This window comes from Pelodiscus sinensis, chromosome 9 (genome assembly GCF_052426305.1).
Source record: "Pelodiscus sinensis isolate ZL-2025 chromosome 9, ASM5242630v1, whole genome shotgun sequence".
Taxonomy (NCBI): domain Eukaryota; kingdom Metazoa; phylum Chordata; order Testudines; family Trionychidae; genus Pelodiscus; species Pelodiscus sinensis.
In genome coordinates this window covers 2,754,462-2,768,008 of record NC_143060.1, presented here as the reverse complement: position 1 = coordinate 2,768,008, position 13,547 = coordinate 2,754,462, and the positions used below count along the sequence as shown (strand labels likewise).

At 51.9% G+C, this 13,547-nt stretch overlaps 1 protein-coding gene across 6 annotated transcripts in view; it reads right to left on the bottom strand.

The window, feature by feature from the left end:
* RNF220 (ring finger protein 220) overlaps positions 1-13,547 on the bottom strand; it is a 327,592-nt gene that overhangs the window by 83,492 nt on the left and 230,553 nt on the right. For all 6 annotated transcript variants that reach the window (XM_075935811.2, XM_075935812.2, XM_075935807.2 and 3 more), the window contains one exon: positions 6,563-6,658. In XM_075935811.2, coding sequence (XP_075791926.2) covers positions 6,563-6,658 — 96 coding nt within the window. The remainder of the gene's footprint in view (positions 1-6,562; positions 6,659-13,547) is intronic.

Genomic DNA, 13,547 nt, shown 5'->3' with positions numbered 1-13,547 from the left:
GTGTGAGTTACATGCATCTACGTGACAAGCCTTTATTTCAACATAATGGTGCACCGGAGGACTCCTCCGACGCCTGTAACCCTCATTTCACGAGGAGTAAGGGAAGTCTGGGGAAGAAAGCTCTTCCTTTCACTTCCTGCTGTGCAGACAGCACCTTAAGCTATTTCGACTTCAGCTGCTCAACTGAAGTAGCTGAAGTTGCGGAGCTGAATTCGACTTTTGCCCTGCTGTGTAGATGTGCCTCCAGGCTCTGGTAGACTGGCAGCCAAAGGCTGCAATATGTGGGTTACCCATGTGGCTACGAAAGGCTTCAACCTAAACAAACTCTGCTTCCCACCTCAACCCCTTAACCTCACAGGAACATATTGGCTTTTCCAAAAACAATTTTGTTTGTTGGTTTAAACCAAACCTAGATTTTGTGCCTACTTTATGTGGGTATCTGCCTTTCACTGCTCCTAGGAATGTATGTCTTTGAAATGCAGTGGTCACGCCCCATGGCACATTCACTTACCAAATTAGAGCTGCTAAGTCTTGTTTCTGACTCTTTACTGAAGTAAGCGACAGTGGGAAGAGGCTCACTTTAGTGGTTCAAATAGTACAGAGAGGTGAGGCTTTGCTGGACCAGATTTGAGCCACATGTTTTTACTTATTCACATATTATTCAGCCACAAATATTCCACATCAGGCTTACCTAACCCACTCGGGCTGTTCTCTCCCCTGGGAGAAGGTGCCCGAAATATTATTCTTAAGGCACAATGAGTTTCCCAAGCTGAACTATTTTTGTGAGTGCTTTGTTTTCTCCCTTGGTGATGTTGGTGGAGAGATGCTGGCAAGAAAAACTGTTGTGACCAGTATGCAGGCAAAACTCCCACGGAGTTCAGAGGGAGGGAGAACTGGATTAGGCCCAGAGCAAATGAGCAGAGCTGAAATGTCTACGAGAATGGAAAAAAAGAGCTGGAGCTGTGACCATCATCTCATGTCATGCATGAACCTCTACTCGCTGGGGCAGCAGCAAGCAGCTCCTTCCCATCTGACCACGGGCTTTAACCCTTTCATTCACATCCTGCTTTGCACGATCAGTCTTTCATGCCTTCTCCCTACCCAACTGCTGTGCTTAGAAAAGCCTCCTGGTTCATCAGAACAGCCAGATGGGCTCAGACCAAAGGCCCATCCAGCCCAGTATCCTGTCTGCTGACAATAGCCAATGCCAGGTGCCCCAGAGGGAGTGAACAGAACAGGGAATCATCACGTGATTCCTCTCCTGTCATCCATCTCCAGCCTCTGACAAACAGAAGCTATGGACACCATTCCTACCCATCCTGGCTAATAGCCATTGATGAACCTAACCTCCATTAATTTATCTAGTTCTTTTTTGAATCCTGTTAAAGACCTCGTCTTCACAACATCCTCTGGCAAGGAGTTGACTGTGCGCTGCGTGAAGAAAAACTTCCTTTTGTTTGTTTTAAACCTGCTACCTATTCATTTCATTGGGTGACCCCATGTTCATGTTTGCCGAGCGCCCTCGCCTGTTCCAGCAAACACCCAGAAAGCCACTTGTTCACAGAAGCACTCTATCGAGAGAGACCTCACACCACTGTATGGCAACTTCCTGTACTAGACCAGCTTGCAACATCACAGTTAAGCCACGGGTCCTGCAGCAAGCTCCAATCAATGGGCGTGGCATGGAGGAGAGGGGGGTTTCTGTGCCGGGCAGTGTTTGGGGCCAAATCCAACCCCCAGACCTTGGAGGAACTCCATAGCCCCCACCGCTTTTGTGGCTGCTGCCCCCATCAACAGAGAAGGAGCTAAAGCCTTTCCCAGATACGTGATCCTGGAATCAACAACTTTTCTTTGATTCAAGCCTGTTGCCTTTTAGCTCGTGTTCCAATGAGCTGCATTCCCAGCTAGTCTATTTCCCTGTCTCGGTTTGGTTGGTGCGGCCTGTTTTGGGCAGGGGCCAAACTTTAATCTTAAATCCAAACTCCTGAGCTTTCCAGGGTGATTCAGGTTTGAATTTGATTCGGGGCCCATTTTCCAGTTTGGATGCTTCTGAACTCTCATGGGAGTAGCTGATGCCACAGCAGCACGGCAGAAATTGTGCACAACCAATCCCCTGCCGTTCCGGGTCGCTGGCTGAGCGCTAATGCGCTTGGCACTGTCGGAAACACCAGAGGAGACATCCTGGTACGTCCTCTCTGCCAAAGTCCGGCAGCGCAGTGGCTAGAGGCTCAGGCTATGGTTGCATCAAGGAGCAGGAAGGAAAGTGGAGTGAGGAGCAATGGTCTGAAGTTGCAGTGGGGGAGGTCTAGGTTGGATATTAGGAAAAACTATTTCCCTAGGAGGGTGGTGAAGCACTGGGATGGGTTCCCTAGGAAGGGGGTGGAATCTCCATCCCTAGAGGTTTTTGAGTCCCAGCTTGACAAAGCCCTGGCTGGGTTGATTTAGTTGGGGTTGGTCCTGCTTTGGACAGGGGGCTGGACTTGATGACTCTTGAGGTCTCTTCCAGCCCTGGGATTCTAGGATTCTAAGGTCTCCAAAGACACCCGGGGCCCAGTTCCGTCATGGCCCAAAGACGATGCAAGTTTCGCACTGGGAATGAATTGCTTGGCAAATGGACATAAGAGGGCAGCGGGGCTCCTTGTACTGATGGGGAGAGCAGGGTTTGAACCTCTTTTGTCATTCTCACGTTAGCGGCTTTACCAGCAGCACTGCCTTTCAGTGTGTGCGTCACGCTCAGCCCTCACGTCACCGAGTGACAAACGGGTCCAAGACACACCCTCTTGCCCCCTCCAGGTTTCTGATCCGCCCCGTTTGTGCATGGAGTAGCCAAAGGCACCCTCCCATTCTGAGTGGAGACAGACCTTGCTAACGACTACAGATGGGCCACTGAAGCAGTGCTTGGATCTGGAGCTGGGTTCAAGGTTCCGGCCCGTGGGACTCACAACGCATAGAGTTTGGACTCCAAATGGCGGAAATCTGACAAGATCTTTCCGATTCTAAGCTCCCTACGGGAGGAGGCGTGTTACTCAGAGCTGAGTACTCCAGCACTCGGCACGCGATCCCATTTGTGCCATGCTGATCTTGAACTAGATCCCCCGGCTCTCATGGGAATTGCATTTGTTTACTTCAGATGACATCTGGAAGAGCTGGGTCCGCCCTGGAAGTGCTCAGCTCAACCTCCCCCCCAACCCGCTATTTTTTTACCTTTGCTATTCCCAAATGGCCACCTCACTACCAAAGTGCTTGTAAAAGGCGAGCAAGGCCACGCCTTAGCAAGCCACCTCTGCCCAGAGCAGAAGTCTGAGTGCCAGCGTTTGACTGATTTCTTGTACATTCTCACTTGCATCATAAATAACCCAGGGAACTTGCGATGCAAAATTCCGAGTGCTGCATCTCTACGAAGCACACATCCTTCTAGCACGCATCTGCACGTGCACAGCTCTGTTCTACAGCCCTTCAAGGCCCGGGGCAATTCTTCTGCACATGCACCCGTGGATCACGCTTCCCCATTCTTTGACTCCTGCGCGTTTTACTTGTTAATTTAGAGGGGCAAATTCTCATTTACACAAAGGATTTACACTGCTCTGGGATCCACTTGAAAGGCCCTTTCCGCTGCCAGAGTGGCACGCTGCCGTGCAAATGAAAATCCGACCCCGAGGTCTTTTCTCCCTGCAGTTCAAAACTGTAATTCCCGTTTTGCATTTGCATTCCGGGGCTGCAACCCCTCGTAAAACACACTCACAGATTTGAGCTAGACTCAGCCCCTGGAGGAGGAGTGCAATGTGAATCTTTGTACGGAAGGATGGGTGAAGAAAAAATCATGTTGGCAAGCTGCACAGAGCCTAGACTTTCAAGAAGCTTGGCGTTTAGGATGCTCTACGTCTTTCAGGACCAGCTGATAATTTTACAAAAAGAAAATTTCATCCAAGCTCGGTCTGAAAGTTCACTATTGTAATCGAAAGAAGCTGGACATGAGTCATCAGGATGCCCTGGTAGCCAAGAAGGCGAATGGCATATTGGGGTGCATTCAGAGGAGCATTGCCAGCAGACCTAGAGAAGTGATTATTCCCCTTTATTCGGCTCTGGTGAACCCACATCTGGAGCACTGTGTCCAGTTCTAGGGCCCCCATTACAGGAAGGATGTAGATGCATTGGAGAAAGTCCAGCAGAGGGCAATGAAAATGATAACGGAGCTGGAGCACATGTCTAGAGTTGCCAGGTGTCTGGTTTTCACCCGAACAGTCCGGAAATCGCATCTTTCCCGTAAAAAAACCCAGGAAATACCGGACAAGTGCAATGTCCGGTATTTTCAGCTTTTCCGGCTGGGCACCCGACGGAAGCCTGGCGGGGGCGGGGGGAGTGGCTGGGGAGGCGGGGCCACAATCGCATTTCGGCGCTGGGAGCCCTCTGCTGGTCGCTTGTGTCTAGTTGCGTCTGATGAGGGAGTGACGCCTTGGGGAGGAGGTAGTCTGGACAGACGCCCGCAGGTGCCTTCTGACTGCATATTTAGGCTCCCTCTATGGGCTCTTGTCTCAGCCAAAACTGACTGGGGTAGAATTTCTGCCTGTTCCCTCCGGAAAATTGATAAAGGCCGCATAATGTAATGTAAAATATAGGATGAGGACTGTTGAGATTGTTGTTAATGAAGTTCCCATTGGGTGTTAAGCATGGTGTTGGGTTTTGTTTTGTTTTTTGCTCAAAAATGGTTTAGCACGTGTGCTCGGTATTTTTTTTAAACCATCTGGCAACCCTACACATGACCTATGAGGAGAGGCTGAGAGATTTGGGCTTATTTAGTCTACAGAAGAGAAGAGTGAGGGGGGATTTGAGAGCAGCCTGCAACTTCCTGAAGGGGGTTCAAGAGAGGAAGGAGAGAGGCTGTTCTCAGTAGTGACCGATGGCAGAACGAGGAGCGATGGTCTCAAGTTGCAGTGGGGGAGGTCTAGGTTGGAGATTAGGAAAAACTATTTCCCTAGGTGGGTGGGGGAGCGCTGGGATGAGTTCCCTAGGAAGGAGGTGGAATCTCCATCCCTAGAGGTGTTTAAGTCCCGGCTTGCCGAAGCCCTGGCTGGGTTGATTGAGTTGGGATTGGTCCTGCTTTGGGCAGGGGGCTGGACTCAATGGCCCTTGAGGTCTCTTCCAGCCCTGAGATTCTATGATCATCTCAGTTCTGCCGAGTCCAGCAGAGACAGGAGTAACTTTGTGATTTTACTGTCACCACCTTGGCCGGCCGCTTTCCCCATCACCCTTGATCTTTACTTGTTGCAAAACACCAAAGCAAGGCCATCTATCCCTGCGGGCGGGGAGTGTGCCTGTGAAGCGCACACAGGCACTTCTGGAGGCTCAAGACAGAACTATATCTTGCGACCCAGAAGCCGCAGGTCAGCCCAGGCCCACGCCATGGGGCCGTTCGCACGCTGGCCTGTGTTCTGTGCCAAGTCCCACATCGCTCAGAAAAATCTCTTTCAAATGATTTAGAAATGTCACTGGAGCTCATTTTTGTATCTGTTCACACGCAGGTTCCTTGCAAGCCCCAAGTCCAACCCAACAGGGCTCGGCGGCGCAGGGACGGCTTACAAATACGAGTCTAAATTAGACTGCGCCATGGTAATGTTCAAATCAGATTCCTCTGGATCTTCCTTTCTATAGTCCTTTGGAGTGGGAGTCACTGGGTCTTAGCTATGGGCCATCGATACATGGATGAATGTTTCCTCTCTTGAGCCTTGATCACGTTCATTTTGCAGGGAAATTGTAAATCAGAGCGGCAGAAGGAAACATTTCCCTGTGTATATGGCGACACATTGAGTCAGCTACGCATGATTCAGCTATATAGTAGGCAGAGAGGCCACAAATTACCCCCCATCCATGTCAGTGGCACACAACTGAGGGTAGAATACGCGACTGGATTGCATTGACCCTGCAGGGGTGTGTTCTGCTGCATGCCAAGCACGCCCACACCCTCTGATGCAATGCTAGAAACCGGATCTTCCCAGACAGCTACAGGGGGTGTACGCCTGCTCCGGGAACATCCCAGCAAGCCGGCTCTTTGCTAGTACTAATAAATAATATTCTCAGAGCCCTGCGCAGACACAATGTTTTGTATCTGCATCGGTATTGGTGAAACTGAGCCGTGGAGATCTGCGTCCGCCTCTGAGAATGCGGATACCAGGGATATAAACAGACAGCCGCAATTTTGCCCGGTTCTAGATACAATATTTGTATTCGTATCCGCAAAAATGAGCTAGGGATATAGAGCAGCTCTCTGTGGATTTGCAGGGCTCTAAATATTACCTCAGGAACTTCGCTGTTCTAAGAATTTGCTTGTCTACAGCCCTTTCTATCCAGGGCTCTCCAAGTGCAACACGTCATGTGTGAAGCCTCACAGCTCCTCAGGGAGAGAGGGAAGCATGAATATCCCCATTTTACACACAGAGAAACAGGGGCAGGGAGACGAAGGAACTAGGCCAAGGTCGCGGAGTCGCTCTTAAGAGTTCCTGGCTCCCAGTCCTGTGCTAAGACCAGTGGTTTGCCCCGGCTGGCCGTTTCCTGGCTGCCGTCTCACCTGGTATCTGTCTGAGTGATGGATATCGTCTGAGGAGTGAGGCGAGGCTGTTCGCGAGTCCCCTTCCCGCTTGATTGAGGCTGACAACAAAATTGACTGCAAGAGAAAGGGAGGAAAGGAGAAATTTACACTGTGAGCAAGGCAGAGCAATGATACATCACAGGCGGTGTCAAGGTCTTTCCCATTCCCAGCAGAAATGTGTTGTCTCTCTGGCCGACAAATACTGCAGCAAGCCCAGAGCCGGCATGTTAGCACGGCCGACAGTGGGAGGGGTTGGCCTCTCGGCTGGGGGAGAGCCCAGGCCATGCGGCCTTATGGTTGGGCTGGGTCTGAGAGCAGCAACAAGCGATCAATTCCCACAGCTGAATCCCAAGTTATCTAAAGTTGTAAAATACATATTTGTATCATCTTGTAGCACTGAGTAGACACATAGACTCCATGAAACCCAAAACCCACACCAGAGAACATCCTTCAACAGATGAAAGCATAACAACCATAAAAAGCATTGACTGTTAGCATACATTCACGCTACACTCACTAACAAAGATGCTTCATTCATATACATTGTACTGTAATTTACTATTACTCTGGAATATATTTTAATAGATAGTGTCTGGAAGATCAGACTTTTGCACAAGGTTATGGACCAAATCAGCAAATTATTTTTATTTGTGACATCAGAAATATATTGATAACCTTCAACGCAACAGCGGGGAAGCATAAATTCAGTGCATCCCACCACTAATGGGAAATCACAGGAATAGTGGACAATACTTAAAGGACATGCCTCCAGCAATAATTTAATGTAATTAGTAGAAGACTTGAAGGAAAAAGTCTATGAAACATTCAAATTTTTTTGGCTGGTCTACACTAGAAAGTTATGTGGACCCCACAATGTTGCTCTCCCCTCTAAGGCTGTGTCTACACTAGGAAACTATTTTGAAATTACCAAATTCGACTTAGGAACTCCTGATTTAACAAATTCGATCCAGCGTGTCCCTACTAAGGGGAAGCCTCGAAATTCGTCCAAGGCAGGCTCCATTAATATGGACACGCTAAGTCGGACTTAGAGTCCCAGGAAGCACTGGGGAGTAATTAGTTCGAATGACTCTGCAGAGTAATTAATTTGAATTAGCGGCACTGGAGCATCCAGACTACCGTTATTTCCAAATTACTATTCTGGAATTAGCATTACTCCTGATGAGAAGCAGGAGTACAGAGTTCAAATTCCGCGGCTTGTGATTTTGAAATATCGGGCTTGGCAGTGTGGACGCACAGCTTACAAATTTGAACTTGGGGGGGGGGGGTTATTTTGAAATAAGGTCCTGGCGCAGACCAAGGCTTAGAGATGTAGATAAGCCGACCTAAGCCCCAGTGTAGACAGTGCTGCATTGATGGAAGAACTCCTCTGTCAACACAACTACCGACTCTTGGGGAGATGATTGACTATAGCGATGGAAGAACCCCTCCTGTTGCTGTAGTAAGCGTCTACACTACAGGCTGGCAGAAGTGCAGAGGCCACAGTTCCGCAGTAGCATTTCTAGTATAGACCCAGCTTGAATGTCTGGCCAAGCGACACAGTAAAACAAGCTCACTCCGGCTCACCAAGATGTGTTTCTGAGGGGCAGGCGGTAGGCTGCAGCAGTAAGAAATGATTGCTCAGAGGTGGGTGAGTCCACAAAGGGAAAGAAGAAAATTACCAGACGTAACCAGGCCAAGTGTGGGGATGGTACCGTTAGAAGGCACAATCCCTCAGGCTACGTCTACACTACGGCTGTGTCTAGACTGGCAAATTTTTCCACAGAAGCAGCTGCTTTTGTGGAAAAACTTGCCAGCTGTCTACACTGGGCCACTTGAATTTCCACAAGAACACTGATGATCTCATGTAAGAGTGTCAGTGTTCTTGTGGAAATGCTATGCTGCTCCCGTTTGGGCAAAAGCCCTCTTGCGCACATGCTTTTGCGCAAGAGGGCCAGTGTAGACAACGCGGTATTGTTTTGCGCAAAACCGCATCTAGATTGGCACGGACACTTTTCCACAAAAGGTGCTTTTGCGGAAAAGCATCCGTGCCAATCTAGATGCTCTTTTCCACAAATGCTTTTAACGGAAAACTTTTCCGTTAAAAGCATTTGTGGAAAATCATGCCAGTCTAGACGTAGCCTACAAGATTATTGCGCAAAAACCGGCAGAGCATCCACGCCTCAAGCATGTTTTTGCACAAGTAAATCAGCAGAACAGAGGGATTTTTGGGGTAGAGTTATTCCTCTCTCCACGAAGAATAACTCCTTTTCGTGCTACAGCTCTTGCGCAAAAAGGCAGGTGTGGATGCTCGGGAGGGGTTTTTGCGCAAGAGTATCCATGCAGTGTGGACGCTCTCTTGCACAAAAGCACATCACTTTTGTGATATGTTTTGAGATCTGGACACGCTTTTGCACAAGGCATTTTTGTGCAAGAACTCTTCCGCAAAAGGCTCAGAGGAAGGAGAACTTGCCACACACCTCTGCCTTTGGGCTGGCATTCAACATGGAAAAATCTCAACCCCAAATGTGATTTTTTTCCCAGAGCTGTGAGTGGCTGGGAAGAGCACGTCAAACGAGTCGGCAGAACAGAAGGGCCCGCTGACCAAATGCATGTGCCAGGATGGGGGCATGCCGATACTGCATTGTAAGCCTGGCTGTGGGCACCAGGCCTTGTGGATTCAGTGGTTCCCAGCCCACGTCTGAGCGTCCACACTGGGTTTAGAGTTGCCGGCCCCGGTTCTCACAGCCGTGCTAACGCATCCAGACTGCACTGCGCAGAGCTTCAGCAGGCACTGAAAAACGACACCGCTTGGCTGGAGCGCTGCTCTGCCCCCATAGAAGATTCCTTTAGGCCGTGGGGCCTGGGTGCTGGCTAACCCAAGTCAGTGATTTGGGTGTGGATGGAAGGAAGGCTTGGGCTCAAGCATGAGTCAGACCGCGGGTGTAGTGCGCAGTCTAGACAGAACCGAGTGGTCAGCCCATGGGGATTCTCACACGGCCCTAATCTAAGTAGCTTGCTAGAGGAGAGGGAAGCGTCGCTGGAGTTAAGCCCTTGTTCGTCAGGGAGCAGGGGATCTCCCTGACCAAGGCAGGGCTTCAGGGAAGGTCCTGATGTAACCCGGACGCGGCTTCCCTGCGTGAGGAACGTTCGTGCACTTCAGGTGAGCCAGTGACCGGGGAGAGTAGGACAGGGGAGACAGGCTCTTGCCTCTAGCTGAGTTTCCCACAATGCACTGCCCTGCCCTGGGCTACTAACATGGCTGCATACGGTGGCATCTCCCTTTCCCCTCCTTAGTGCCACGGTGAATTATTTCGGCAGTGGCTCCGTAACACGTCTCAGCGGCTGCCGGGGGGATGCTGTTGAAAACCACCGTGTCCCTCTTCGAAAGGAACCCCCCCCGCCCCCGAACAGCGGGACAAGGCGGCATTGGAAAGGCCCGAGATGGCGGAACGTGCTGAAAAATGAAGGCGGAGGGGTCTCGGCCTGCGTCTGAGAGCTCCCCGTCTGGCTTAGGGCAGCCCCCCCGTGTAGCAAACCCTCCTGAAATAAGCTGACCATCCCGGTGCTGGGGGTGTGTGTGTGAAAAACACGTCATCGTCCAGGCGAGAAAAACACACAGCGCCCCCCCGACCGGTCCTTTCCGCTCCCTGCTCCGCCCCCCACCGCCGGTAGCTCTAATCCAATATTATTATGTGAAAAATGGCCGGGCGCGCTCCGGAGACAGTAAATTAAACGTTATGTATTAGTTTTTAGCGTGCGGTCCCGGGCAGCACGCCGGCCCCATTTATTCCACCGCCCTCCCGAGCACCATGGCGATGACCTCTGGCAAAGCGCAGGGCTAAACTAATCCCAAAGATGTCAGTCTCGAGGCCTCTTCTACATACACTTGCAGTTTAGATTAATAAACTGTCTATTTTTACATGGTGCGCAAGCACTTCCCACGGCAGCCCCTCGCCAGCCTGTGGAACCCCGCGCTCGCCGGGCCCCGGCGCACTTCCCCAGGGCTGGGCGCAAACCGGACTTCATTTGCTTTTCTCATTTCCCCGCGACGCGGCGGGAGCTTTGCCGGCCCGGCACGTAGGCCTGAAGACGGGGGAAAGCAGGCGTAGGGCCTGGGGGTTAGAAACTCGCCACGGTCTGAGACCAACCTTATTTCTGCATGAGGCCGACCCCAATTTTGGCGCCTCTATCCTAACCAGTCGTTTCACGGCTGCCTCCTGGCATCTCAGTGCTGGAGGGGAAGGGCGGAGAGGCTCTGCCGTGGCACCAGCCCCCAGGAGCACCTGCCCTCTGCAGGCCGAGCTCATGCCTGCCCCGCTAGCACAGCTAGCATGGAGAGAGCAGGGTAGTAGTGCCTAGTGGTGCTAGCGCTGCCCCAGTCTTCGTGCTCAGGGCGCAGGACTCCCATGGGGGAGCAGGCTCTCTTTCCCCAGCCCTTGGACAGTCCCTGACTGGCCGCTGCCAATTTCCGTGCAGAATGACCAGCACCAGGATGACCCAAGACAGCCAGTTAGGGAAGATGAAGCCGTTGCATGTCTTGGACCGAACCACCAAGCTGTGGCACAAATTCTGGTCCAGGCTTTCCAGGGAGAAGCCAACAACCCCCTGAAGTTGAATCTCCTCAGGGGAAAAGTCCATCACTGGGTCCAGCAAGAGGCCCGGAGACATGGGTCGGAGAGCCGGGGATGCGAACACAATTCGCTAGGCCACGGGCGGTCAATCATTTCTGCAGGGGGGCCACGTCACAAAGTTTGGTTCGTGGTCGCGGGCCAACTCCACTCTGGAAGGGGCGGGGCCTCTGGCAGAGAGGGGCGGGTCCCTCGAGGTGCCACGCCCCTAGCGGGGCGGGGGAGGGAGCCGCTAGCTGCTTTGAACAACGAATAACTTTGCCCACTCTCCTGCCCCCAGGTCCCCACTGGCCTGGGGGCGGGGAAGTGGCAGGGAGGCCCAGGGCTGGCAGGCAGCATCCGGCCCGCAAGCCGCATCCTTGCCCACCCCTGCACTTAGAGATCAGTAACAAAGAGAGACAGGCCCAGTCCAGAATGCCGAATCCAGGGACCAGGGCCAGAGACGCCTGGGAATCAAACGTGGGTCAGCCCTTATGGGTTTAGTGCTAGGTCATATCAGGAGCTGGAAGGGGCCTGTTGCTGAGGTGAGAAGTGGCTAAAATCTCCCACAATTTCCTCGTGAGCTTTTCACTGTCCAAGAGGGTAGGAAACCGATGGAGTAAAAATGCTCCGTTCCCTTGGAGGCCTGCCAAAACACTAGCAGGCGTTAGAAAACTCCCCGCACCCACATCGGCGCTTGCCCGCCTGAGCACCGTGTCCGTAAGTAGCACCCCCTGGTGAGCAGCCATTTGCACAAAGCGTGTCTTCCTGAAACTTCTGCCACTTGTGCGAGAACCATCCGTTATTCTACCTACGTCGCCCGAGCAACGCCGGCATGGACAGTGCAGGAATATTATGCCGGGGGGTGGGACTGGCTAGGTCTGTCTTGCAGGGCCACCTGGCTCTAGCCACATTTCATCTGTCTCCCCAGTAGTGCTGCAGCCACGGACTTGCATGGCTTGGTAACAAGCCTGAGCTGTGTTTGAACCCTGTCTGTGCGGTCACCAGATCCCGTCACGTTAGTGGCGACAGTGCAGATGGGGCTACAGTTTGCGAGAGGAATCTGTCTTTGGGGGGGTGTCATAACTCCAGCCCAGTCCCCTCATCCCAGAACGTATCCCTGATGCACGACTCACATATGGAGCCCAGAGCGGATACAAAATGTTTATCTGCATCCATAAAAAGGAGCCGCAGGTATCTGCAGCCACACCCACAGGTGCGAATACCCACGGATATAAAGTGGATACCCGCGGATTTACAGGGTGCTAGTCGTACAATCCTAGAACACTAGAACCATAAGGGACCTTGAGAGGTCATTGAGTCCAGTCCCCTGCCCTCACGGCAGGACCAAGCACTGTGGATCATCCCTGATAGATGTCTGTCTAACCTGCTCTTACATATCTCCAGTGATGGAGTCATATTATCCTGATTTAGTTCTCTGGCTCTCGCACACAGGACTCTGGTGTGTTTGTACACGCGAGCGCAACAAACATGATTCAAAGGACTAAAGGTCTAGAAGCCATGAGCTGTGAGGGAAATCTGAAAGAACTGGGCTTGTTTAGTTTGGAAAGGAGAAGACCGAGGGGGGACATGAGAGCAGCTTTCAAGGGTGTTACAAGGGGGAGGAAGAAAAATTGTTCTCCTTGGCCTCTGGTGATTGGACAAGAAGCAATGGGCTTAAACTGCAGCAAGGGAGGTTTAGGTTGGACATTAGGAAAAACTTCCTGCCTGTCAGGGTGGTGAAACACTGGAATAAGTTGCCTGGAGAGGTTGTGGAATCTCCATCCCTGGGGATATTTCAGAGCAGGTTAGACAGACACCTGCCAGGGCTGGTCTAGACGGTGCTGGGTCCTGCCGTGAGGGCAGGGGGCTGGACTCGATGACCTCTCAAGGTCCCTTCCCGTTCTAGGGTTCGATGACAGGCAAAGATGATCCTTTTAGGCTGACATGGCCCGGAGGTGACTTCCCAGCAGGATTCCTCATTGCGTGGACAAGAGACCTTTACCCTGAATCGATCCTTTTCTTGCTGGGGAAACAGGCCCTGCAGAGCTTGCCTCTGGCCCCTTGCTCCACATAGCAGCCGTAATCCAGTTTCAGACCCGGACCAGATTGTGCGTAAGCAGGCTTTGTATCCCTGGGCCAAGGACTCCGGGCAAGCTCCCCTCGCCCCTCCCTGGCAAGCCAAGCCAAGCCAAGCCGCCTCTTGGGGGTTGAAAGACACAGCAAGGGCCTTGCGCGAGTGCCAGCGCAGCCTCATATTTCTCCCTCCCCTTTAAATCATTTCTCCATAGGATAGAGGCACTCTCGGTAGAGGTTATAAACCCTAAGAGGATCAGCCGCAGCATTACACCTGGGGC